Here is a 19,813-nt window from a genome sequence, read left to right as displayed (position 1 = left end):
ACTCCCATGAGGTCATAGAGGATTCAAGAAAACCGGAAACACACAAGCCAAGAGCCCCGCAGGATGTCTGCTCCCTTCGGACGTTCTTTCTGCTTGGCTCTACGCTCTACGAGCCCCTCTAGCCCACCTGTGTCCCCCTGATCCTTCACCATGAAGGAGGATGAGCAGCCTCTTCCTGCCTCTTTTCCTGCCTGGGTGCTCCAGTTGCTTTTCATCTGTTGCAATGACAGGGTCTTTCTAAAGGTTGGTCCTGGCTACCTGGGGGAGCTGGCTTCCACCCTTCCTGGCACATACACAAGTCACACTCACAGCTACTTCTCTCAACCACCAGGGAGAAGCAATTGCAACATACGCAACTTTATTTCTCACGGCCAGGTAGGCAAGTGTTACTTGTGCTCAGAGCTGCCCCTCCCTTTTCGGTGGAAATGTTTTGCAAACCATCAGAACAAACCGTCCCATTCAGCAGAGGAGGCAAAGCTGGCCAGGCCAACCACTCTCACCTGCTAGCCCCCTCCCCCTCCCAGTTTTATGGACGTTTTGCCCTGTCACGAAATCTCAGGCGATTCCCATGCTTTTGATTTTTAGTGGCTTCTCTCTTGCTGACTGTGACTCTGTTGTCTCTTGCGATCACCAGATGCTCCTCAGCCAGGAAGGATCCTTGTTCGGCCTGGGAAGTTGTGGCTGGGCTCGTATGACGTATTACCTGAGTGTAGAAAACCCCAACCCTCATTCACACGACTGGGCAGACGACCTGCTTTGCATGGAGGAACTCCCAAATCCACCCGTGGGAACAGATTTGGGAGGGAAGAGTAGGGGCTTTTGAAGTGTGGGATTACCATGTTCCTGGGCCACCATCGCCCCCCCCACCTTTCAGTGAGAGTTGTGGTCAGGAAGGAGGTGCTGGGCGGAGACGGGAGCTTCAAAGAGGCCCCCCCCTAGCCGATCTCTTCTCTGCCACAGTCAGAAGGCGCGAAAGGAGACCCCGATGGCTCTGAATCCCCTCCTGGTTTTTTTTGTTTTTTTTTAAAATTTGATTTATATGCTGCCCTTCTCTGGAGACTCAGGGCGGCTTACAATGCGTTAAGCAATAGCCTTCATACTTTTGTATATTTATATTCAAATTTATATTTGTATATTTATACAAAGTCAGCTTGTTGGTTGGCTGGTTAAATTTAGATGCCGCCCTTCTCACTATCGAGCCAGAGGAGTGAAAGGGGTCTCTGTGGGGAGGCCAGGAGCTCTGGGCCTTCAGGGACCCACCTAGTAATCCCGCCTCTTCATGACCTTCAGGAACTCCTGCTCGGCCACCTCCCCGTCGCCATCCAGGTCGGCTTCGTTGATCATTTCCTGCGGGGGGGGGGCAGAGAAAGCGGTGGGAGGCAGGAAGACCCTCTTCGGGGGGCCGGCAGGCTCCCTCGGGGAGTGCGGGAGGGGACGCACCTGCAGCTCTTCGTCGGTGAGGTTCTCCCCGATCTCAGCCGCGATCTGCTTGAGGTTCTTGAAGGCGATCCTGCCGCTGTCCTTGTCCACGAAGAGCTTGAAAGCCTTCAGGATGTCCTCTTTGGAATCGATTTCTGACTACAGGATGGGGCGGGGGGGGCGGTGAGCTCGTTTCTCCCGACCCGACGCCTCCCGCTTCAGAAGCCGAAGTAGACGGCCAAGCTCCCCCCTTCTCGGGCTGGGGGGGTGGCTGGCGGCCCTACCATCTTCTGGGCCATGACGGAGTAGAAGGCGTCGAAGCCGATCTTGCCCGCGCCCTCCTTGTCCACCTCGGCCACGACCCGGCGCAGCTCCTCCTTGGTGGGGTCGAAGCCCAGGGCGCGGATGGACACCTGGGCGGGGGGAGGCGGTGAGAACGGGAAGCGGAGAGGGAGCCCCCCGCCCGCCCCGCCCCGGGCTAGCCCCGCTCGCCTTCAGGTCCCGCACGTCGATGGTGCCGGTCCCGTCCGCGTCCAGCAGGTCGAAGGCCTCGCGCATCTGCTGCTTGTGGGCCGCGCTGAGCTCCAGCTTCGGGCCGAGCTTCCTCCGCGGCGAGGCCGCCGCCCCCTTCCCTCTATGGGCCTGGACGGGCGAGAGCCTCGATGACCGCCGTCCCCCCACACCCTCCCCCGGGCCCTCTCCCCATCCCGCCCGCCAGCCTCACCATCCGCAGCTCCGGCGCGATTGGCGTTGCCGGGGCGACTCGCGCGGGAGGGGCAACCGCCCGCCCCGCCCCTGACCGGAAACCGGGTCCCCCCCCCCCCAAGAAAAGAGGCAGAGACAGTCGGTCACCAGTGATTTCATCTGTATTTGTCAGCCACTCATCCGGACATCAAGGCTGGTACACGAGCAAGCAGAGCCCCAACCGCTTTTCCTCCCCCCCCCCCCCACCACACAGGGGCCGCTCACCCCTTCCCCTTTCCTTCCGGGCAGCCCTGCCCATCTCTGCCTCCAGCAGGGCAGGGGCTGCATGGGGTGGGGGTCTCCAGAGGCTCTTCCCAGCAGAAACAAAAGCCCTCTTCGGAGCCACTTAAGCAGGAGTGGGGCTAATGAAGGGGTTGCTCTAACAGCACATTAGGGAGCCATCAAGCCCCCCCCCCCCATGCAGCGCTCTCGGTGGGCCCACCGAGGCTTTGGTTAATTGCAGGCAGAGCAGAGCAAATTAAGTGGGGGAGGGCTCCTTCTTCTCCGTCTCTTCAGTTCTGCCTGTCAAGGCTGCCTGCTCCCCAGGCAGGTGGTCAGTGAAAAGCATCCTTCTGTGAAAAGGGAATCCATACCTACCTGGGGCTGCATTTCTGCTGAAGTCAAGAGGCCAGCTGCCCTGCACACAATTGCTTTGTGGAGGAAGGGCCGGTCCCCTATCCATGGGCCAACCTGGTCAAACCAGAGCTTTATTTTGCAAGTCTGTGCTACTGTGCTATGCCTGCAACTCCATACATAATTATTTTTCCTGAAGGATAAGCATTTGGCACCAGGTTGGGTTCAGGGAAAGACGAGACCACCACATTTTAAATTCAATTTATCTTTCCTACAGAGAGGTGCGCTGTTCTGAAGCCAACTGACAAGATGAGGCTTTAAAAAAAGCCCTCACCCGTCAAGACAGCACACAAAGCCTAGGAGACGTGTCAGACATTAAGGAGGCCGATGTTGGCTCAAGTGGTTTATAAAACCCGTAAAAAAGCTTCACCAGCAGAGATTCCCAGGGAGGAGCAACTCGAGCTAGCTGGAAACCTTGTCAGACCCACACGTGTACCAACAGGAATACCCGAAAAACCAATCTTTTAAAAAAGCTCCAGTTCCAATCCACGAAGGAAGATCTAACTTCTAGGGAAACTGAATCCATCCATGAAATGGCAGCTGCCTGGCTGTCCTACACCTTTCCTTGTAGAGCCCAGCCCAGAGACGCCTACCGGGGCCTGGCAGAGCTGAGCGGCAAATGCTTCAGCCAGGACAAGCAGCTCCAGCTCTTCCGTCATGCAGGAGGAAAGTCCGGCTGCGCTCTCCAGTTCCAACCACAGATCCTTTCTGCTAGGAGTTCCAGGCAGAGGAAGGAAGCAGAGGTGAAGTCCCTTTTGGTGGCCTCTGCTCAGGAGCCTCCTGACAGCTTCCACACATGGGCGGGCGACCTAGGCAGATTCGCCACTCTCCAGGGAATTGACGATGTGCTCCGGCTTGTTGCCAGCTGCACAGTGCTCCCACATCTGGAGATAAAGCCGCTCCAACTCCATGGTGTACTGCTTGGTGTTGAACAGGGGGCTGGATATTCTCTGCTTCCAGACCTTGCCACGAATCTTCTTCAGGCTGCAGAGGGAGAACAAACCCCCAATGAGTAGAAGCCCATCCCTCAGAAACTCACCCTTCCTCAGGTTCTGACTATTTGGCCCAGGCGTTCCTCCAGTCCCCGGGCTTTTGAAGGGATATGCTGCGCTTTCAGGACTGAACGCACACTAGCATTCCCACCCCTCAGAAACACACTTACTATTCTAGATCCGTTCCCAGTTTCACCGCAATGTCTTCATATTCCTGCCGACTCTTTGCGATGAGTTCAAGGCAGCCCAGGCAAGTCAGCTGGGAGGCTGCCACCCGGGAGGCCAGCGTCTCTCCTGGAGGCAAAGGACAAGAGGCTCACAGCTGCTCGGCCACAGGCCACTTTCTTGACATATTGAGGAAGGGGCTGGATGGGAAGAGCCCCCCCCACCCCTTACCTGGCATCGTGACCATTGGAGTCCCAGCCCAAAGCACGTCCATCCCTGTGGTATGGCCGTTACAAAGGGGGGTGTCAAGGCAGACATCGGCCAGTTGGCCCCTCCTCACGTGCTCTTCTTTGGGAGCCACAGGGGAGAAGATGATGCGGTTCTGGGGCAGGCCCATGTTCTGAGCATACTGCTGGATATTTGGCTCCCCCACGGCTGGGAATCGCAATAGCCATAAAACACTGTTTGGAACTCGCTTCAGGATCTAAAGGGAGGAAAGACAAAGTTTTAGGCACATGCAACGTAACCTAGACAAAACTCCATCCTCAAGTCCATGTTTTAGAAAGAACCCAGAGAGACCACAGCCAATTACTCACATTAGCCCACATTTGCAGAGTGGACGGGTCAATCTTATAAAGCTGATTGAAGTTACAATAGACAACTGAATCTTCAGGCAGCCCATATTGGGACCGAGTGGTGACAATGATGGTGCGTGGAACCTCCTCTCCAGTTGCAGCTTTGTTGTTGATCTAAATGGAAGAATTCACTCAGGGAGGCTGTTGAGCCTTCAAGGCTGCAGGCCTTCCTCTACTGCCTTCCACAAGGCCGGTTCCCTCTTCCACCCTCCTTCCCCAATCAAAACCCTCAACTGTTAAGAGCCCCAGAATCCCAAACCAGGAGGCGGGAGACAGAGCTTTTCACCTGGGTAGTTGCTAATCCATTGCTAATGTTAAATCCGTTTATTGTTATCTGAATTTGTCCACGGTTTATCATATCAATTACAGCTTCGGCAATCGTGTTCATGGGGATGACGGGCATGCTGAGACCAGCACTGCTGTCTGCATTGTCTCCTCCATCAGGACATTTCATCTAGAAGCCGAGAGGCAAACCCCATGTTTTCAGAAAGAGGAAGCAGCCAAGCATAAAATCTAGCCAGTCCAACTTCATACACCCCCTCTCCTTCCTTGAAGGTTAGCCTTTTCAGTTCCCCATTTGCACCTTTCTAGAAGATGGCCTGCATGTTCATGACTCACCTTTACTATTTTTACGTCAGGTAGGCTGTCCAGGAAGGCCTTTAGATCAATGCCGTTCAGAACAATTCGGTTATCATAAATATGCCCGTTTGATTTGAAGTCAATAACTGCTTTTTTCTGAAAGAAAAGAAATGCTTTGAGAAGGCTGGATTTGGGGCTTCTGTTAACTTCAGAGGAAACGCCGAGAGAAACAAAGCTGGCAGACTCCAGCCTTGCTCGCTGAACCCTACAGTACCTTCAGGTGTGGGAACATGTTTGCATGATCTCCAATGAAGAACGTATTGGGCATGTAAGCCAGCTTTTCAGAGTACTGCTCAGCTACTTCTATGGGTGAAGTTTCTTTGTCTGTGATGATGTAATCCATGAATAAGGCGCCGCTAGTCCCTGGATAGCCCAGCCACATAGCCTAGAAGTGAAGATAAAATGTGTCTGGGGTCAAGGTCACCCACAACCCCAACAGTGTCCTGAAAGAACATTCAGAGTTTATATTCACAAAATAGCAATTATCACAACCAGCCATGGAATCTTTCAGAAAATTTCTGGAGACAACATAGACCTGATGACTACTTCATATATTTAGTGGATAACTTAAGAGCAAAAGTTTTTTTTTTTTTTTTAAATCCATTTAGATAGTCTTAAATATGCTAGATAAATTGTCACTATAATCTCTGCATGGCAAGCAGGAAGATCTGAAGACTGAAACAGTTTATTTGTAACACGAAATTTAGGCCATTCCCCTGTGACCCAATGTCAAGGCAGGACAATTTTTATCACGCACCAAAATCATTGTTATTCCTTTGTAAAATAATCTAGATAAAATTCGCCTATCATTTGTACAAAAAAAGTCTGAAGGAAGCAGAAGGTAATTTTCACAGAAAGAAGCCCAGTATGTTTGACCAGAAGCATCTGAAGTGACTGCGTTACCTGGATTGGTGCTGGCCTGAGGGCAAACAGCTCGTTCCGGGCTCCCTTGGTATAGCCGTTCATGTTAATGAGGATATGTATGCCGTCCTGGTGGATGCGATCAGCGGCTTTCCCATTGCACGGAACCTTGGGAGCCAAAATTAAAGCGCACTGCTAAGCCATCTTTCTGCTTTGCTCAAGGATGGCAACCAACATTCATGGACTGAGATATCAGGGCAATATTTGACTTTCTTTTCCAAAGATAGAGATTCAAGAAGACATCACAGATTTTGCTGCAACTTCTAAATCTCCGAGCAGAAACATGGGCCGGTTATTCTGAATGCCAGAGTGTGGCTTTTAATTTCCATGGTCGTTAAAACTAGTAGAGTGCATGCCTTGTCCTTCATATTGTGTTGCTCAACACTGGAACTAAAGTCATTTTCCTCTCAAGCTGAAGACAATGCCCCGCCATCTTTACCCCAAAGCCATGCTATTCTATGAAGCTTCCTATGCTCAGCCCCCGACATTCAGAGATTCTTACCTGAGATAAATCAATGAAATGATTTGCTTCAGCCATCACTTTTACTCTGAAGTTTGTGCCATCATCAGGGCTCAGCGCATAGCAAAACACCTAGAAGGGAGCAACACTGAAATGCTTGGGACTCAGGATCCCCAGAGGCTGTTTCCACAGCACGTTATAAAAGAGAGCTGCATTTATGAAAGGCGCAACCCACCACTGCAGGTCAGGACACCCTATCAGAGTCAGCAAGGTGTCAACTTCCTCGAAAGGCCCCTTACCTCAAATTTGTCCGGGTTGTGCATGCCTGGGATTGACTGCATGAGGTGCGAAGTGGGGTGATTCCCAAAGTCGGAGCTGACGTAGCCCACACGGAGCCGGCCTTCGCTGGCCTTCAACTCCTTAGGGTGTTCATAGGGGGGCTTGTGAAGCACGTTGATCTGGCAAGGAAAAAAATAGCAGCTACTTATAGTGCATTAAAAAAGGACCCCCCCCCCCCACCAAGCCTGTGTCTTCTAAAAGAGTGAATGCCGTGAAGCTTCTGAGAGATGAACCCACCTTGTCCAGACAGAGGTTTCCATGTCGTTCCGCAATAGCCTTTCGGAAGTTATGAGACAATGGGTAGAGCATGCTGTGATGAGGGTGGACGGAAGGGAGTCGGTTCTTCTCCAGCTGATCAGCAACTATGGTAACCAGCTTCTTCATTCGTTCATCATAATCGGTCCAGTCACAAACAATCTTAAAAAGAAAAAGCAGCTGCCTGTGTAGTTTGCAAATACAGAAAAGCTGCCCGATTTTCCAAGAATACCAACGAGTCTCCTTACCTGCAAACAGTGGGCCAAATTGCAATAGGCATCAGGGAAGTCAGGTTTCAGTTTCAGAGCAGTGCGGTATGAAGCAATGGCTTCCGGTATGTTCCCTGAATCCTGGAAGCAGAGGAAGAGGAGCTACATGAGAACAGCTACTTGCTGCCACAGCCACCAAATATGACCTGGACCAGACCAAACCAGACCTACCTTGTGGATGGAAGCCAGGTTGCTGTGGGCATCGGCAAAGGCAGGGTTTATCTGGATGGCCCGTGTGTAGCACTGCAGAGCTCCCTGGACATCCTGCATCTCCTTTAAGGTGTTCCCCATGTTTGAGTATGCATCGGCAAACGTGGGGCTGATTCTAAGTCACAGAAAAAGGGGTTATAAGGAAGGGCACTGTTCACAGCAGAAGAATCCCAGCCATTCCAAATGTTTAAAGCCTTACCTGATAGCTTCCTTGTAATGCATGAGTGCCTCCTGCAGCTTTCCCTGCTGCTGGAGAACGCTTGCTAAATTGGAATGGGCGGCTGCAAATTCTGGGAAAACCTGCAGGGAATGAGATGGCCTTAGTTCTTCCAAGAAAATCCCAGTCTCTAGGATCCAAATCACTTTTGTATCATTTTTAACTTAAAAAGTACTGAAACATAATTTATGTATATTGAGTGACATACCCTATGCCTTCCTGGAGCTGCCCATAACCGATGTGTGCCGTGAATTGATCTTCCCACCCTGTTTAGGTACTGTGTGTACTCCTCCCCCCACACACAGCCCTTCCCTTGAGCCCATCTCTCCTGTTCTCTGATCTTTCTCTTCCTGCACTAACTGGCCAGCGAGAGGAGAGGGATTTTCAATCTCCCAGCAGAAGCCCCGTAGAAAGAGAAGCAAAATGTAATCCTTTCCAAAAGGTATTCAAAATTGTAGAGAATAATCGCCCTCCTTTCCCAAGCTGACGTTCTTAGCCTTTATTTCTACAATTCAAGGCTACCAAATTAAAGGAAGGTGGGCCAGGCTTCTAGGCACAAGTCTGAGGCTGACTGTCATGGATAGATTGACAAGCTGACCTCAAGAGCTTTACGGTAGAGGCGAACAGCCTCCTCGATATTTCCTTGTTCCCGCTTGATATTTGCTAGGTTATTGAGGGAATCTGCGTGAGTGGGACACAGGCGAAGGGCTGTGTTGTAACATTCCTCTGCTTCAGCAACCTGTTGACACAGATGACACAAAGTTTAGTATTTTTAAAAAAGAGAGAAGGACCACTCTCTTTCAAAAGTGGAGCCAAAGCTTCCACGATGCAATCGGGCCCACCCTGGCTAGTGAGAAACAGTTTCTTACGCTGCCTTTCTCCTTAAGGGCGTTGGCCAGGTTGCAGTAAGCATCGGGGAAGTGCGGCTGCAGCTCAATGGCACGCTTGTAGGTGTCTATGGCCAAGTCAATCAGCCCCTGTTCATAATAGACGCAGGCCAGGTTGCCATGCACAACTGCATGGTTTGGACTCAGGCTCAGGGCTCTCAGGTAGGCTGCAACAGCTCTAAAACGAGACACTAGAAATCAAGCCGATGATCCTTGGGGAACATTGCACAAAAGGCTGCCTTGGTGCACCCCCATCCCCAGGGGGATAAAAAGCCAAGCCCTAGCTTGGGAAGGATTGGTTTTGTTGGATTACCTGTCAAATATCCGGGCTTCCTTCAAGACATTCCCCAGATTGATGTAAGCATCCAAGAAGTTTGGGTCAAGGGTCACAGCCTTAGAAAATTGAAAAAAACCGTAAGAGGTTTGCTTTAGACCAGCTGACTCTGCTTCCTAGTGAAGCAAAGGTAATACTGAAATCACATTTGAAGGCCGTGTCCCTGGGAAGTCTCTTTCATCTCCCCTCTCTAATTTACCATCTTAGATGACTACATATGTACATATGGGAAAGTAAAGATATGCTGTGGTTGAAACCCAAAGCTAATAAGCTGACACGCTCTACTCCGCACCGGTTGGCACCTCCTTAAAGCAGTTCCATCTTCCCTGGGCTTGTACAGTTGCGTGGGGTCTCTGGTTAAGGGTTACTGATAGGTGCCCACACCTATTCCAAAGGGTTTTGTTGTACTTTCTCATGACCATTTTCCCGAGGACAAATGGCTATCATGTGAGCCCAGGAAAAGATGCAAGTTTTTCAAGGACGTTGACAACACATATGCTCATTCCTTGGGGCAATATATCCTGCGATACAAGGTCACGTCAAAGAGGGAGGGAATAAGGTTGGTCCTATAGTGTATTTTACATGAAACACCACCACAGTAATCCTTAAGATTTCACCCACCCACCATCCATTTCTATTGTGATTATCACACTGCAGGCCTCCCTCCTCTTCATTATTATTCTTCCCAAAGCTTGGAAGTGATAAAAATCCAGGAGTTCCAAAAGCCTTTTTTCTTCCTGATCGCTTCTAATAAGGCATCAATTTTGAGGCACACAAACCGTGTATAGAAGCACCAATTCAACCTGCTTTTGTCCCAGGAAGCCAGGCTCTCTCCCTCTGTTAAAGCATTTTGAAAATGGAATGTTAACACTCCCAAACAGTTACCTTTTCAAAGTGATGAATGGCAAGCCAGATTTCTCCTTGAGCATTGAACACACAGCCAAGGTTACTCCATGCAACTGCAAAATTGGGTTGCGTTTCAATTGCCTTCAAATAACAGGCCTTGGAAGGGTTAAAGATAGATACAAGGGGAGGGAATAATTGCACAAAGAAAATTGAGAAAAACATCGTTAGTATACGTTCTCCAACCCGCCAAAAGTGATCCTGCAGTATAGGCTTGCTTGCGCCAAAACTAAAGGGTTGTAAACAGCTGGCTGATCCTGCGCTGGCGCAAACCAAAACCCGAGGGCAAACCCACCATCCTCAGTTAGACTGATCCGCGCATTGCAATCCTTACTCAGCCCAGGAAATTCCCCGTCCCCCTTCCCTCCCTGACCTCCAGGGTCATTGCATTCCTGTGAAATCCAAAGCAAGCATCAATTGCAGATGCAACTTTTAACACAGTGGCTTGGAAAGCAAGCGGAGGAGAAAGCATCTAAAGCAGCTGGGTGACGCTTAACCAGGCCTTTCCAAAGGAGCTACCAAAAACAGGCAGCACATGCAACGGATGCCTTTAAGTGGACAGCCCCCTTTCAACTCCAGGGCTCTGTCCTGATCTTGCCTTTCTCCACATCTCAGCGCCACCTTCAGCTTCCAAAACCTCAAATACCAGCTTTGCCCAAAGGTTCAGGTCCCTGCAATGCAAGCGCAAGACGCCGCAAGCGCTCCCTAACAGCGCGCCGCTGCGCTATCGCTGCAAACTGCACTGTGTAGAACGGCCCCGGAGACTGTGAACGGCCAGCCAGACTGATTAATCTTCCAGAGAGGCCTCTGTGAAAACTGTTAGTGTTCAATTTGTGTCTGAAATCTGAATGCAGTTGCAAAGCCAATTTTATCGAAAATCCTACAGCACAGGGCTCAGGAAGCCACGCAGTTAGAGATGAATCATATCTGATCAACCATTCACAAGGGCACAATCGCACGCAAGGCGCATTTCCGCTGCGCAGCCTTTGCGCTACTGCAGGATCACAGCGCAGCATCATCAGAAGAGCAGAACGCTGCAATCCAAACAAAGAAGAAAAAGGAAAAAAATGAACAACCAGGAAGAGTTAGAAGCTTTAACTATAGTAACTTCAATTATTTTTTTTTACATCTTTAATTTACTTTTACAATATATCTTTGAAAGAATTGTGGCTAGGATTATAAAATATTCTCTAACATTACTTGTTGTACATTAAATACTTAAACTGTTTCTGAAGCCACAAGACAGAAGATTCAGGCATGGAGGCAAATGGTTTTGCTGTGGCAGTTACAAACCCGTTACCATATTTCTCATGTGAGTTTTCGGTGCGTTCCTTGCTGGAAGAGGAGGAGGAGGAGTGTGTCTGCCCTAGATCCAGGCCTCGAGCTCCCTTCAGCGAGGCACCTTACGCATGGAATAGGAGGTTTCACCCACCTGAAACCTTCTAAATACAATATCAATGGTGAAAAACCAAAAACAAGAGAGAAAATAAAACAAGATCATTAGTAAAAAGTTCAACAAAGCAATTGAAAATCTCTGGATATGTCTAACACAAGGGTTCAGGACAGTTTTCTGTAATATGGGAGACATGCAGACGGGAAGGGGTTAATTGGGGAAACTGCAAACAGCAGGGCAGTTGGAAGAAAGGCTCTGAAATTTCCACAAAACTTACATTTTACTTGAAATAGCAAATATTCTTGCTGGTTTGATCTTACAAATGCACTGACAGCCAAAGAAATACATTGCAATTTATTTCAAGTATGTGTATTATCTTGACGTCTTTTGTTATCTTGCCCTTTTTTACTGGAATTCTCACAGAAACAGAGTCACACTTTCAAACTAGGTGTCTCCAAGCTCTGAAATAAAGAGGTCAGCAACTAAGGCAGGCGCAGTGTCTTGGCCTATACCAGTCACACTAAAAGCTGCAGTGAAGTGCAGTTCACGTTAGCTGTCCACCCGACAGGCTGAGCATCGCTGGTCTTCTCAAAAAGACATTTCACGCCCACCAGCATCCCTTTTCAAGGGCAGCTCCATGGCCCAGCTTGCAAGGCCCAACCGCCAGCCCTTCGGGCAAGCCAAGTCCCCTCCCCCGCCCAGAGGCACAGCAGTCAGCCGGACAGCTACACTCTCCATACACTCCACTTGATAGCATGCGCGCGGGGCTTGAAGCGAAGGACTGCCGCGGAGGTCCTTCTGGTTCCTCCACACTCCTCACCCCTGCTGCGCAAATGCGTAAGGTGGCTTGTAACAAGACAATTCCCCGTTTTCCTTTTTTTGCATTCTAAGTTTTTGTCATGCCAAGAGCCTCGAAACCCATCCTGGTATTCAAATTCTTGGTTGGAAACCAGACTGCTAGAAGCCACCTTTCCACTTAATGTAGCAAGTTTTTCTTTGATCAGGTCATTTTCCAAGCAAACCAACACCTTTATTCAACATTTGGGCAAAAACAGATTGTTTCGAAGAACCCAACTGCAACAATGCTGTTTGCTAGCCTTTCTTCCATGAACCATGTGGGGGCAGGGGGAGGGGAAGGGTTAAAGAATCTCTTTAATGCCATATTCATAGGGTAACATTTGATAAGGTTCTTCTACACTTACAAGCCACAAAGGACTTTAGAAGAGCATTCACAGGAAGCACGGACTAAGTCACTGGCTTGGCATCAGCAGGCAAGCCTCAGTTTGGGACTCATGTTATTTCCAGATCACAGAGTAGTGGCGCCCCTGCCAGTCACTTCACCATAATGGATAGTCTAGTTCTGCAGCAAGACTCAGTGTTCAATTTCTTGCCTTAAAGCAAGGGTTAACATGGGCATGCCATATCTTGCCCTGCCACTACTCTGGGGCAATTCAGAGCCTTCAGCTTTCAGCCACATCTTGGGACTCTTGGAGGTCAGCGGAGAATGGAAGACTTGGTGCAAGCGTTCACATAGTTCAAAAGACTGATTCTACAGAACACCTACCTTGGCTTCTTCCAAGCGACCCAGGGCTTTGAGCAGATTCCCCAGGTCACTACGCACACAGTACAAGTCCTGAAAAGCAAATGGGTTCTGTCACCACCAGCAGAGCCGATCCAGATCAACAGATCAGAAATGGAAAATGAGACTACTGCAATAAAAAAACCTAATCAACAAAGCTTCTAGGGTACTTTTAATAATTTTCTGTAAAGGGGAGGACTGGAAGGTGTCAGTTGGAATCATAAAGTCTCTATAAAATTATCCTGCTGGATAATAGACCTTCATATAGCTTTTACCACACAGCTTATGCACTATGTGCTGGAATTTACTGGAAGCATGAGAAAGTACTTGGAAGCATGAGATTACGGGAAGAGTAGGAGAGATGCCTAAATTAATGGATGGCACCCATCCTTGCAGAAGATGAGAACAAGCTGCTCAAGCAAACAGTAAGGCAGGATAGCGAATAGAAACTCGTCTGAATACCAATTCTCCCAACAGGATGGACAGGAGCTGTTACCCAAGGGCGGCTTCTCAAGGGCACCACACTGGGGAATGCTGGTTCAAACAAAGATCAACAGTCCATCCACAGAGCAGCCTTAAGCACACTACTGTCACTCACACAGCAGTAAAAGGCATTTAGGTGCAACCTTGAAGGGCTTTTTCAAACTTCTTTTGGAGAAAAAAGCTTTTCCAAAGGCTTGGCACCATCTCTACTCACAGGGTTGTACTGCAGGGCAGAAACGTAGGCCTGCACTGCCCCTTCCATGTCTCCTGCAGCTACCAAAGCAGCAGCGAGGTTAATGTATCCATCAATGAAGTCTGGCTTGAGGCGAAGAGCATGCCGGTAGTGTTCGATGGCCTCCTGCAGTTGTCCACGTTCCTTGTACACATTTCCCAGATTGGAGTAGGCTTCTGCCAATAAGGGGTTCTGCTTGATCGCCAAAGTGCTGAAGTGAGCAGACCTAGAGAAGATACAAAGCAAAGATTTAAGGTGCCTTTATCAAAGTAGTAATTGTTCACTGGATTTATGACAGTTTAAGAACTATCAAAAGAATCCAAGTTCAGCATTTGAAAAGGTCATTTTAATTGTGGATTTAAAAAAATTGCCTGCAGGTGTCCACAGTGAACTGCCACTCATTAGAGCACCTCTGTCCATCATTTTTTTTTTTTTGAGCCTGAGGGCTGTAACAGGCTGCACACATTCACTTCTTCCACGGAAGCCACTGTTAATTTTATTCTTCCAGTGAGCCCTGGAACTTTAGGTGAAATACAGGACTCTCTGAAAACATGTGGTGTGGCAGAGAAGCTGGGTTTCCACTTAAGGCATCCTGCTGAAGAGAACGATGAGCAAAAGCTACCTTAATCTAGAACACTGGGACAAGGCACATTATCTTCACTCTCTTTCTCAACAATTATTGCAGCAGCAGCAGCAGCAATGGTAATCTCATATGCACGGCCTTAAGAACCAAGGACTGCTGATACACAATACAGTTGTGCTCATAAGTTTACATAGCCTAGCAGAATTTATGATTTCCTGGCCATTTTTCAGAGAATACGAATGATAACATGGAAACTTTTCTTTCACTCATGGTTAGTGTTTGGCTGAAGCCATTTATTATCAATCAACTGTTTACTCTTTTTCAATCATGACAACAGAAACTACCCAAATGACCCTGATCACACTGATGATTGTGGCCTGATAACATGCACACAGGTTGACACAAAGGGGTGTGAATGGCTATTAAAGGTAACCATCCTTACCTATGATCTGTTTGCATGTAACTAGTGTGTGTGTATAAAAGGTCAATGAGTTTCTGGCCTCCTAACAGACCCTTGCATCCTTCATCCAGTGCTGCACTGACGTTTCTGGATTCTGAGTCATGGGGAAAGCAAAAGAATTGTCAAAGGATCTGCGGGAAAAGGTAGTTGAACTGTATAAAACAGGAAAGGGATATAAAAAGATATCCAAGGAATTGAGAATGCCAATCAGCAGTGTTCAAACTTTAATCAAGAAGTGGAAAATGAGGGGTTCTGTTGAAACAAACCACGGTCAGGTAGACCAACTAAATTTTCAGTCACAACTGCCAGGAAAATTGTTCGGAATCCAAAGAAAAACCCACAAATAACTTCAGGTAAAATACAGGATTCTCTGAAAACATGTGGTGTGGCTGTTGCAAGATGCACAATAAGGAGGCACTGGAAGAAAGATGGACTATATGGTCGAGTCGCCAGAAGAAAACCATTACTATGCAAATGCCACGAAGTATCCCACTTACAATATGCCAAACAGCAGAGACAAGCCTCAAACTTTCTGGCACAATGTAATTTGGAGTGATGAGACCAAAATCGAGCTTTTCAGCCACAACCATAAATGCTACATTTGGAGAGGAGTCAACAAGGCCTATGATGAAAAGTACACCATTCCTACTGTGAAACATGGAGGTGGATCGCTGATGTTTTGGGGATGTGTGAGCTACAAAGGCACAGGAAATTTGGTCAGAATTGATGGCACGATGAATGCAATATGTTATCAAAAGATACTGGAGGACAATTTGCATTCATCAGCCCAGAAGTTACGCATGGGACGTACTTGGACATTCCAACATGGCAACGATCCTAAACACAAGGCCAAGTCGACCTGTCATTGGCTACAGCAGAATAAAGTGAAGGTTCTAAAGCTGTCATTGATGTTAAAGGGGACAATACACTGTATTAAGAACTGGGGTATGGAAACCTGTGATCAGGGTCATTTGGGTAGTTTCTGTTGTCATTATGATTGAAAAAGAGTAAACACAACTGATTGATAATAAATGGCTTCAGCCAAACACTAACCATGAGTGAAAGAAAAGCTTTCGTGTTATCAATCATATTCTCTGAAAAATGGCCAAGAAATCATAAATTCTGCCAGGGTATGTAAACTTATGAACACAACTGTATATCTTTCGTCATGTATTACAGTAATAAGACAAAGAAAACTATCACACAAATGGTATTTCCCAGAACAATGAGACCCTGTTCACACACACACACAAGCTAAGGTGTCATCTAATATGAGATGCACTTTTTAATACTGTATTGTTTTTGGATTCCTGAGAAGCAGCTGATTCAGAAACATTCTGTTTCAGTTCAACATTTCTTGTTATTTCCCAATTCTGTCATGTTACCAGAAACTTCAGTTGAAGATAGGATGTACTTGCAATGGGGCTTCCTGCATATTTAATATATTTTGAAATATTCCATCAAATTTAAACAACGCAGAAAACTTTTGGGAGAGTTGAGTGGGAGCATCAGAATGCCATCCCGGTGTCCAGCGTCCGTCTTTCTAAGCAGTGCCCTAAGCAATGGGCAGAAAGGCACCAGCTTCCTTACCTGTCCAGTCTGCGGCACTGGAAGTGAATGGAGGACAGCAGTAAGAGCACTCCCGTGTTGTCAGGCTCTTGGCGCCAAAGCTGCATGCAGTGCCTCTCGGCTGCTTCAAAATCTCCTGCTTGATACTCCCGGTGAGCCAACTCCGCTAACCCTTGGAAGGAAAGCATACGTTTCGTTGGTTCTGAAGAATCACCAAAACATTCAGGGGAGGGAGGGGAGGAAAACAAAAAGTTAGAAAATGGATAAAAAATGGATAATAAAAATGGGTAAACAATGGTGTACAAATTAAAAGATGAAATGCCAACATCCAAGGGGTATTTGATGATTAAAAACAGACATATGACTTCCTAACTTAATGGTGAATGATGGTAATTGTCAGGCTGCAAAGATGTCGATCCTTTCCTTGACTAATAACTCCCCCCTCCGCCCCCAATCTTGGCATCTTCAGCTTTGCCTCAGCCATGACCCAGACTGTCTGCTTTAGGCTTGGTGGCAATCTTTCACAAACACTTTCTTTAAAACAGGCCAATGTTAGGACTATACCATCATTCAACACAAGCCTTAATGTTAAAATCAAAATGTTCCATGTGAGAAAATAAAAACATGATTCCATGCAATGAAATGATCGCATACAGCAGGTATTGTTATCTGCCAAATAAACTTAACATTGCTGAGAAGACCTCCAGACTTTGTTCAGAGAGAACTATAGACCACTGGTTTTCCTGTGTGTTCATCAGCTCCAGAGCAAGATTCTCTTTCTCCCCAATAAAATCAGGAGAGGGGAGATAATGAAACTCAACATTTGCTGGACTAGCAATTTTTCTAATACCCTTGAAAATTAAAACACTTAATGAAACAATGCCTAAAATTAATTCAAGTCTGATAAGCTGTTATGAACTAAAGTGAATTATTTATCACAAACTACAAATACTATTACAAATAGTAAATAAGCCAAGTTTGATGAAAAGCTGAACTCGATGTTATCTTCAGAGAAGAAAAGGAAGATTTGCACAAGCTTTGAAAACAGGCTCATAAAAGCTTGCACAACACTTCTCTGTAATTTTCCATCAAGATGGTAAGTTAGCAAATAAATCACGAATCAGAATGCCCACACTTTAAAAAATAATGCAATTTCAACAGCCTATTTTTTTAAAAAAAGCAGTTTTTTTTATAAACAGAAGAGCAGATTATCACAGCCCTCAATGGATGAGGAGTTGCTTAATACTGGGGCCCACAAAGAAATTGTATAAGAAAAAGACCAATTCTTTTCCTTTTAGCTGTTTTTCATCTGAACCATTTGTAACCTGCCCAAAGTGATTTATTCCAGTACCTAACATATAATTATATCTATTTAAAAGGCAGGTAAAAGTCACTTGCCCAATTCAATAGATAGTTTGTCGGATAATTTTGAACTGTCTTCAACTCTTTAGCCACTTGAGAACAACCTTATACTACTGTGTAATGCAGCAGTAAGATTCTATAGATTAAAAATTCATCCAGAAACCCTAGGAAGAAAACATCCACAGCACTTGTCTATAACAGTGAAGTAGGAACTGAATACAAGCAACTCAAATACAAGGGTTATTCTTTATCCCCTTGCTATGCAAGCTAAATTTTTTTTAAAAGTGTTATCGGAAGAAAGGTTATCATCTGTGGGGGCAAGAACCACACAGCAGAGGTGCAATTCCTTTTCTAACAGTTAAGACCACACACTAATCTTTAGAAACGAATTAGGAAATTTCCTTTAAATTGCGGTTATACTATTTGAAATGTTGAAACATGAAAAATTATACAGCATTCCATTATTTTCATTTGTGTGCATTGTATTCCTACATGAATTTGTTTCGCTTATGGTAAGAAGCCAAATTTGCCCTATCCTTATCTACCCGCTACATATGGCCCTCAGCAGGTCCCAGCCCAAGGCGATTAGCTAGCAGCCGCTGCCCTGGATCCCCACCGCTGGAGGCAAGGGACGATCCTTCGGCATTGAAAGCAAGGGTGGGAAGCCCCCGCGAGGGCCCGAGCCTGCCAGGCGCCGCAATTGACCGTCCTCTGGGAAGAAGAAGAGTTCTCCGACCACCATTAAACCACAACCACCATTTTGTTGGGAAGGGAGCTGTGCAGCGAGGGAGTCCTAAAGGCTCCTTTAGCTGCCCAGAGGCTGCCGGTCGCCTTTCCGGGGCGCCTGCGGGAAGCGCTCCTCGTGTCCGGGGCGCCGGCCCCTGGGGGGAAAACAACAACACCGCACGGGCCCACTGCGCATGTGCACGCGGGGGTCCCGCACCTGCGCCCCCCCCTCCGCGCGGCCCATCAGCCAAGCCCCCGGAAAAGCCGGCGGCCCATCGTGCTCGTCCTTCTGCGAGGCTATTGTCAGCGCCCGGGAGGCTTTTTAGCTGCGGCCCGAGGAGCCCCCACGTGCTCCCGCCGCACCTCGGGAAAAACGCCGGCTGTTCCGAGACCGAAGGATTCCGCTCACGGCGGCTACGAAGGGCTGCTTCTGCTCGGCCTCTCGGCGCCGCCTCAGCCCCTGGCGGCCCCGGAGCCCTCGAGGCAGGGACGGCGCGGCTCTTCCCGGCGGCCCCCCCTCCCCCCCAGCCGTCTCGAGGGCGACGGCGACCGCAGAGGAGTCTCCCGCCCGGGCAGAGGCCTTCTCGGAGCCGCCGCGGGCGCTACGGAGCCCGCGAATGGCGGGAGGCGCGGGCGCGGCGACAGGTACCTGTGCTGTCGGCCACGTTCCCCACGGACGCAGCCATGGCTCCAACAACCGCCTCGCTGGCAATCCGCCTCGGTCCCCGCCGGCTCCCTCGCGCCTCCTTAGGCTGCGGCTCCCGAAATGGCGGCGCGCAAGGAGACGGCGCCTGAGCGAAGCGCCTCGCCGGACCTTCTTTCGCCTGCCACGAAATAGCCCCTGGATTCGGGGTGGGGGGCAATTTGGCTCTCTCCCTCCTGCAAGGGCGACTTTTACGGGAAGGGCGCTGCGCGATCCGCGGCCTCCTGCCTCTCGCTGTTCCAACGGGCCCCAGGTAGAAACGCAGCTCTCCAGGCACCGTCGCCCGTAGTCCTCCGCCGGGCGCTTCACTGCGCAGAACGCATGCGCCGTAGCTGGACGGCGAGCATTTCCCCCTCCTTTATAGGGGGGCGGGGCGATCGCGGACTGGAAGGAAAAGGGCGGGAATTCGATTGCGACACAGCGAGGGGGGGGAAGGGCGCCGCAAGGGGGCGGGGCTCCGTCTCCCCACCCCTCCGATGGAGCGCAAAATGGCTGCCTCTTCTTGGCAGATGGGGGGAGAAACGGTGCTGATCCCCCCCTCTCCTTCATAGCTGTGTCCCTCCCTCCCCACCAGCGTCATTCCCCCCTCCCCAAAAGCAAGAGGACTCTGGGGCCTTCCAAAAAGAGGTTTATTTACAGTTGGGGGAAAATGTCCACATGCTGCTAGCTCCCTCCTTACTCCCCCCCCTTAATCCCCTCAA

General features: G+C 48.7%; 2 protein-coding genes across 3 annotated transcripts; both read right to left on the bottom strand.

The window, feature by feature from the left end:
- Window positions 1–341: 341 nt before the first annotated feature.
- On the bottom strand, window positions 342–3,455 carry LOC139322626 (centrin-2-like). Its single transcript, XM_070951781.1, has 7 exons — window positions 3,390–3,455; window positions 2,144–2,299; window positions 1,912–2,061; window positions 1,704–1,832; window positions 1,441–1,578; window positions 1,261–1,347; window positions 342–703 (listed from the first exon to the last, which is right to left on the bottom strand). Exons 1-6 carry the CDS (start codon window positions 3,453–3,455, stop codon window positions 1,261–1,263), a joined length of 726 nt encoding a protein of 241 aa, XP_070807882.1. The 3' UTR covers window positions 342–703.
- Window positions 2,268–19,373, bottom strand: OGT (O-linked N-acetylglucosamine (GlcNAc) transferase). Of its 2 annotated transcripts, none has more exons than XM_070951944.1 (22): window positions 19,059–19,373; window positions 16,343–16,523; window positions 13,692–13,935; window positions 12,980–13,048; window positions 10,005–10,121; window positions 9,099–9,178; window positions 8,768–8,963; window positions 8,497–8,637; window positions 7,881–7,981; window positions 7,643–7,796; window positions 7,451–7,552; window positions 7,185–7,364; window positions 6,908–7,066; window positions 6,651–6,740; window positions 6,131–6,256; window positions 5,442–5,612; window positions 5,207–5,323; window positions 4,875–5,042; window positions 4,550–4,702; window positions 4,185–4,437; window positions 3,959–4,082; window positions 2,268–3,780 (listed from the first exon to the last, which is right to left on the bottom strand). In XM_070951944.1, exons 1-22 carry the CDS (start codon window positions 19,093–19,095, stop codon window positions 3,606–3,608), a joined length of 3,138 nt encoding a protein of 1,045 aa, XP_070808045.1. In that variant the 5' UTR covers window positions 19,096–19,373; the 3' UTR covers window positions 2,268–3,605. The 2 variants fall into 2 exon arrangements, with proteins under 2 accessions (XP_070808045.1, XP_070808046.1); XM_070951945.1 differs by having other exon boundaries at window positions 16,343–16,493.
- Window positions 19,374–19,813: the final 440 nt, after the last annotated feature.

The sequence above is a fragment of the Pituophis catenifer genome, unplaced genomic scaffold (assembly GCF_029215685.1).
Source record: "Pituophis catenifer annectens isolate HBS135680 unplaced genomic scaffold, rPitCat1.0.hap2 SCAF_11, whole genome shotgun sequence".
Lineage (NCBI taxonomy): Eukaryota > Metazoa > Chordata > Lepidosauria > Squamata > Colubridae > Pituophis > Pituophis catenifer.
Note: the sequence above shows the minus strand (reverse complement) of the source record. Positions and strands in the feature narration are given on the sequence as shown.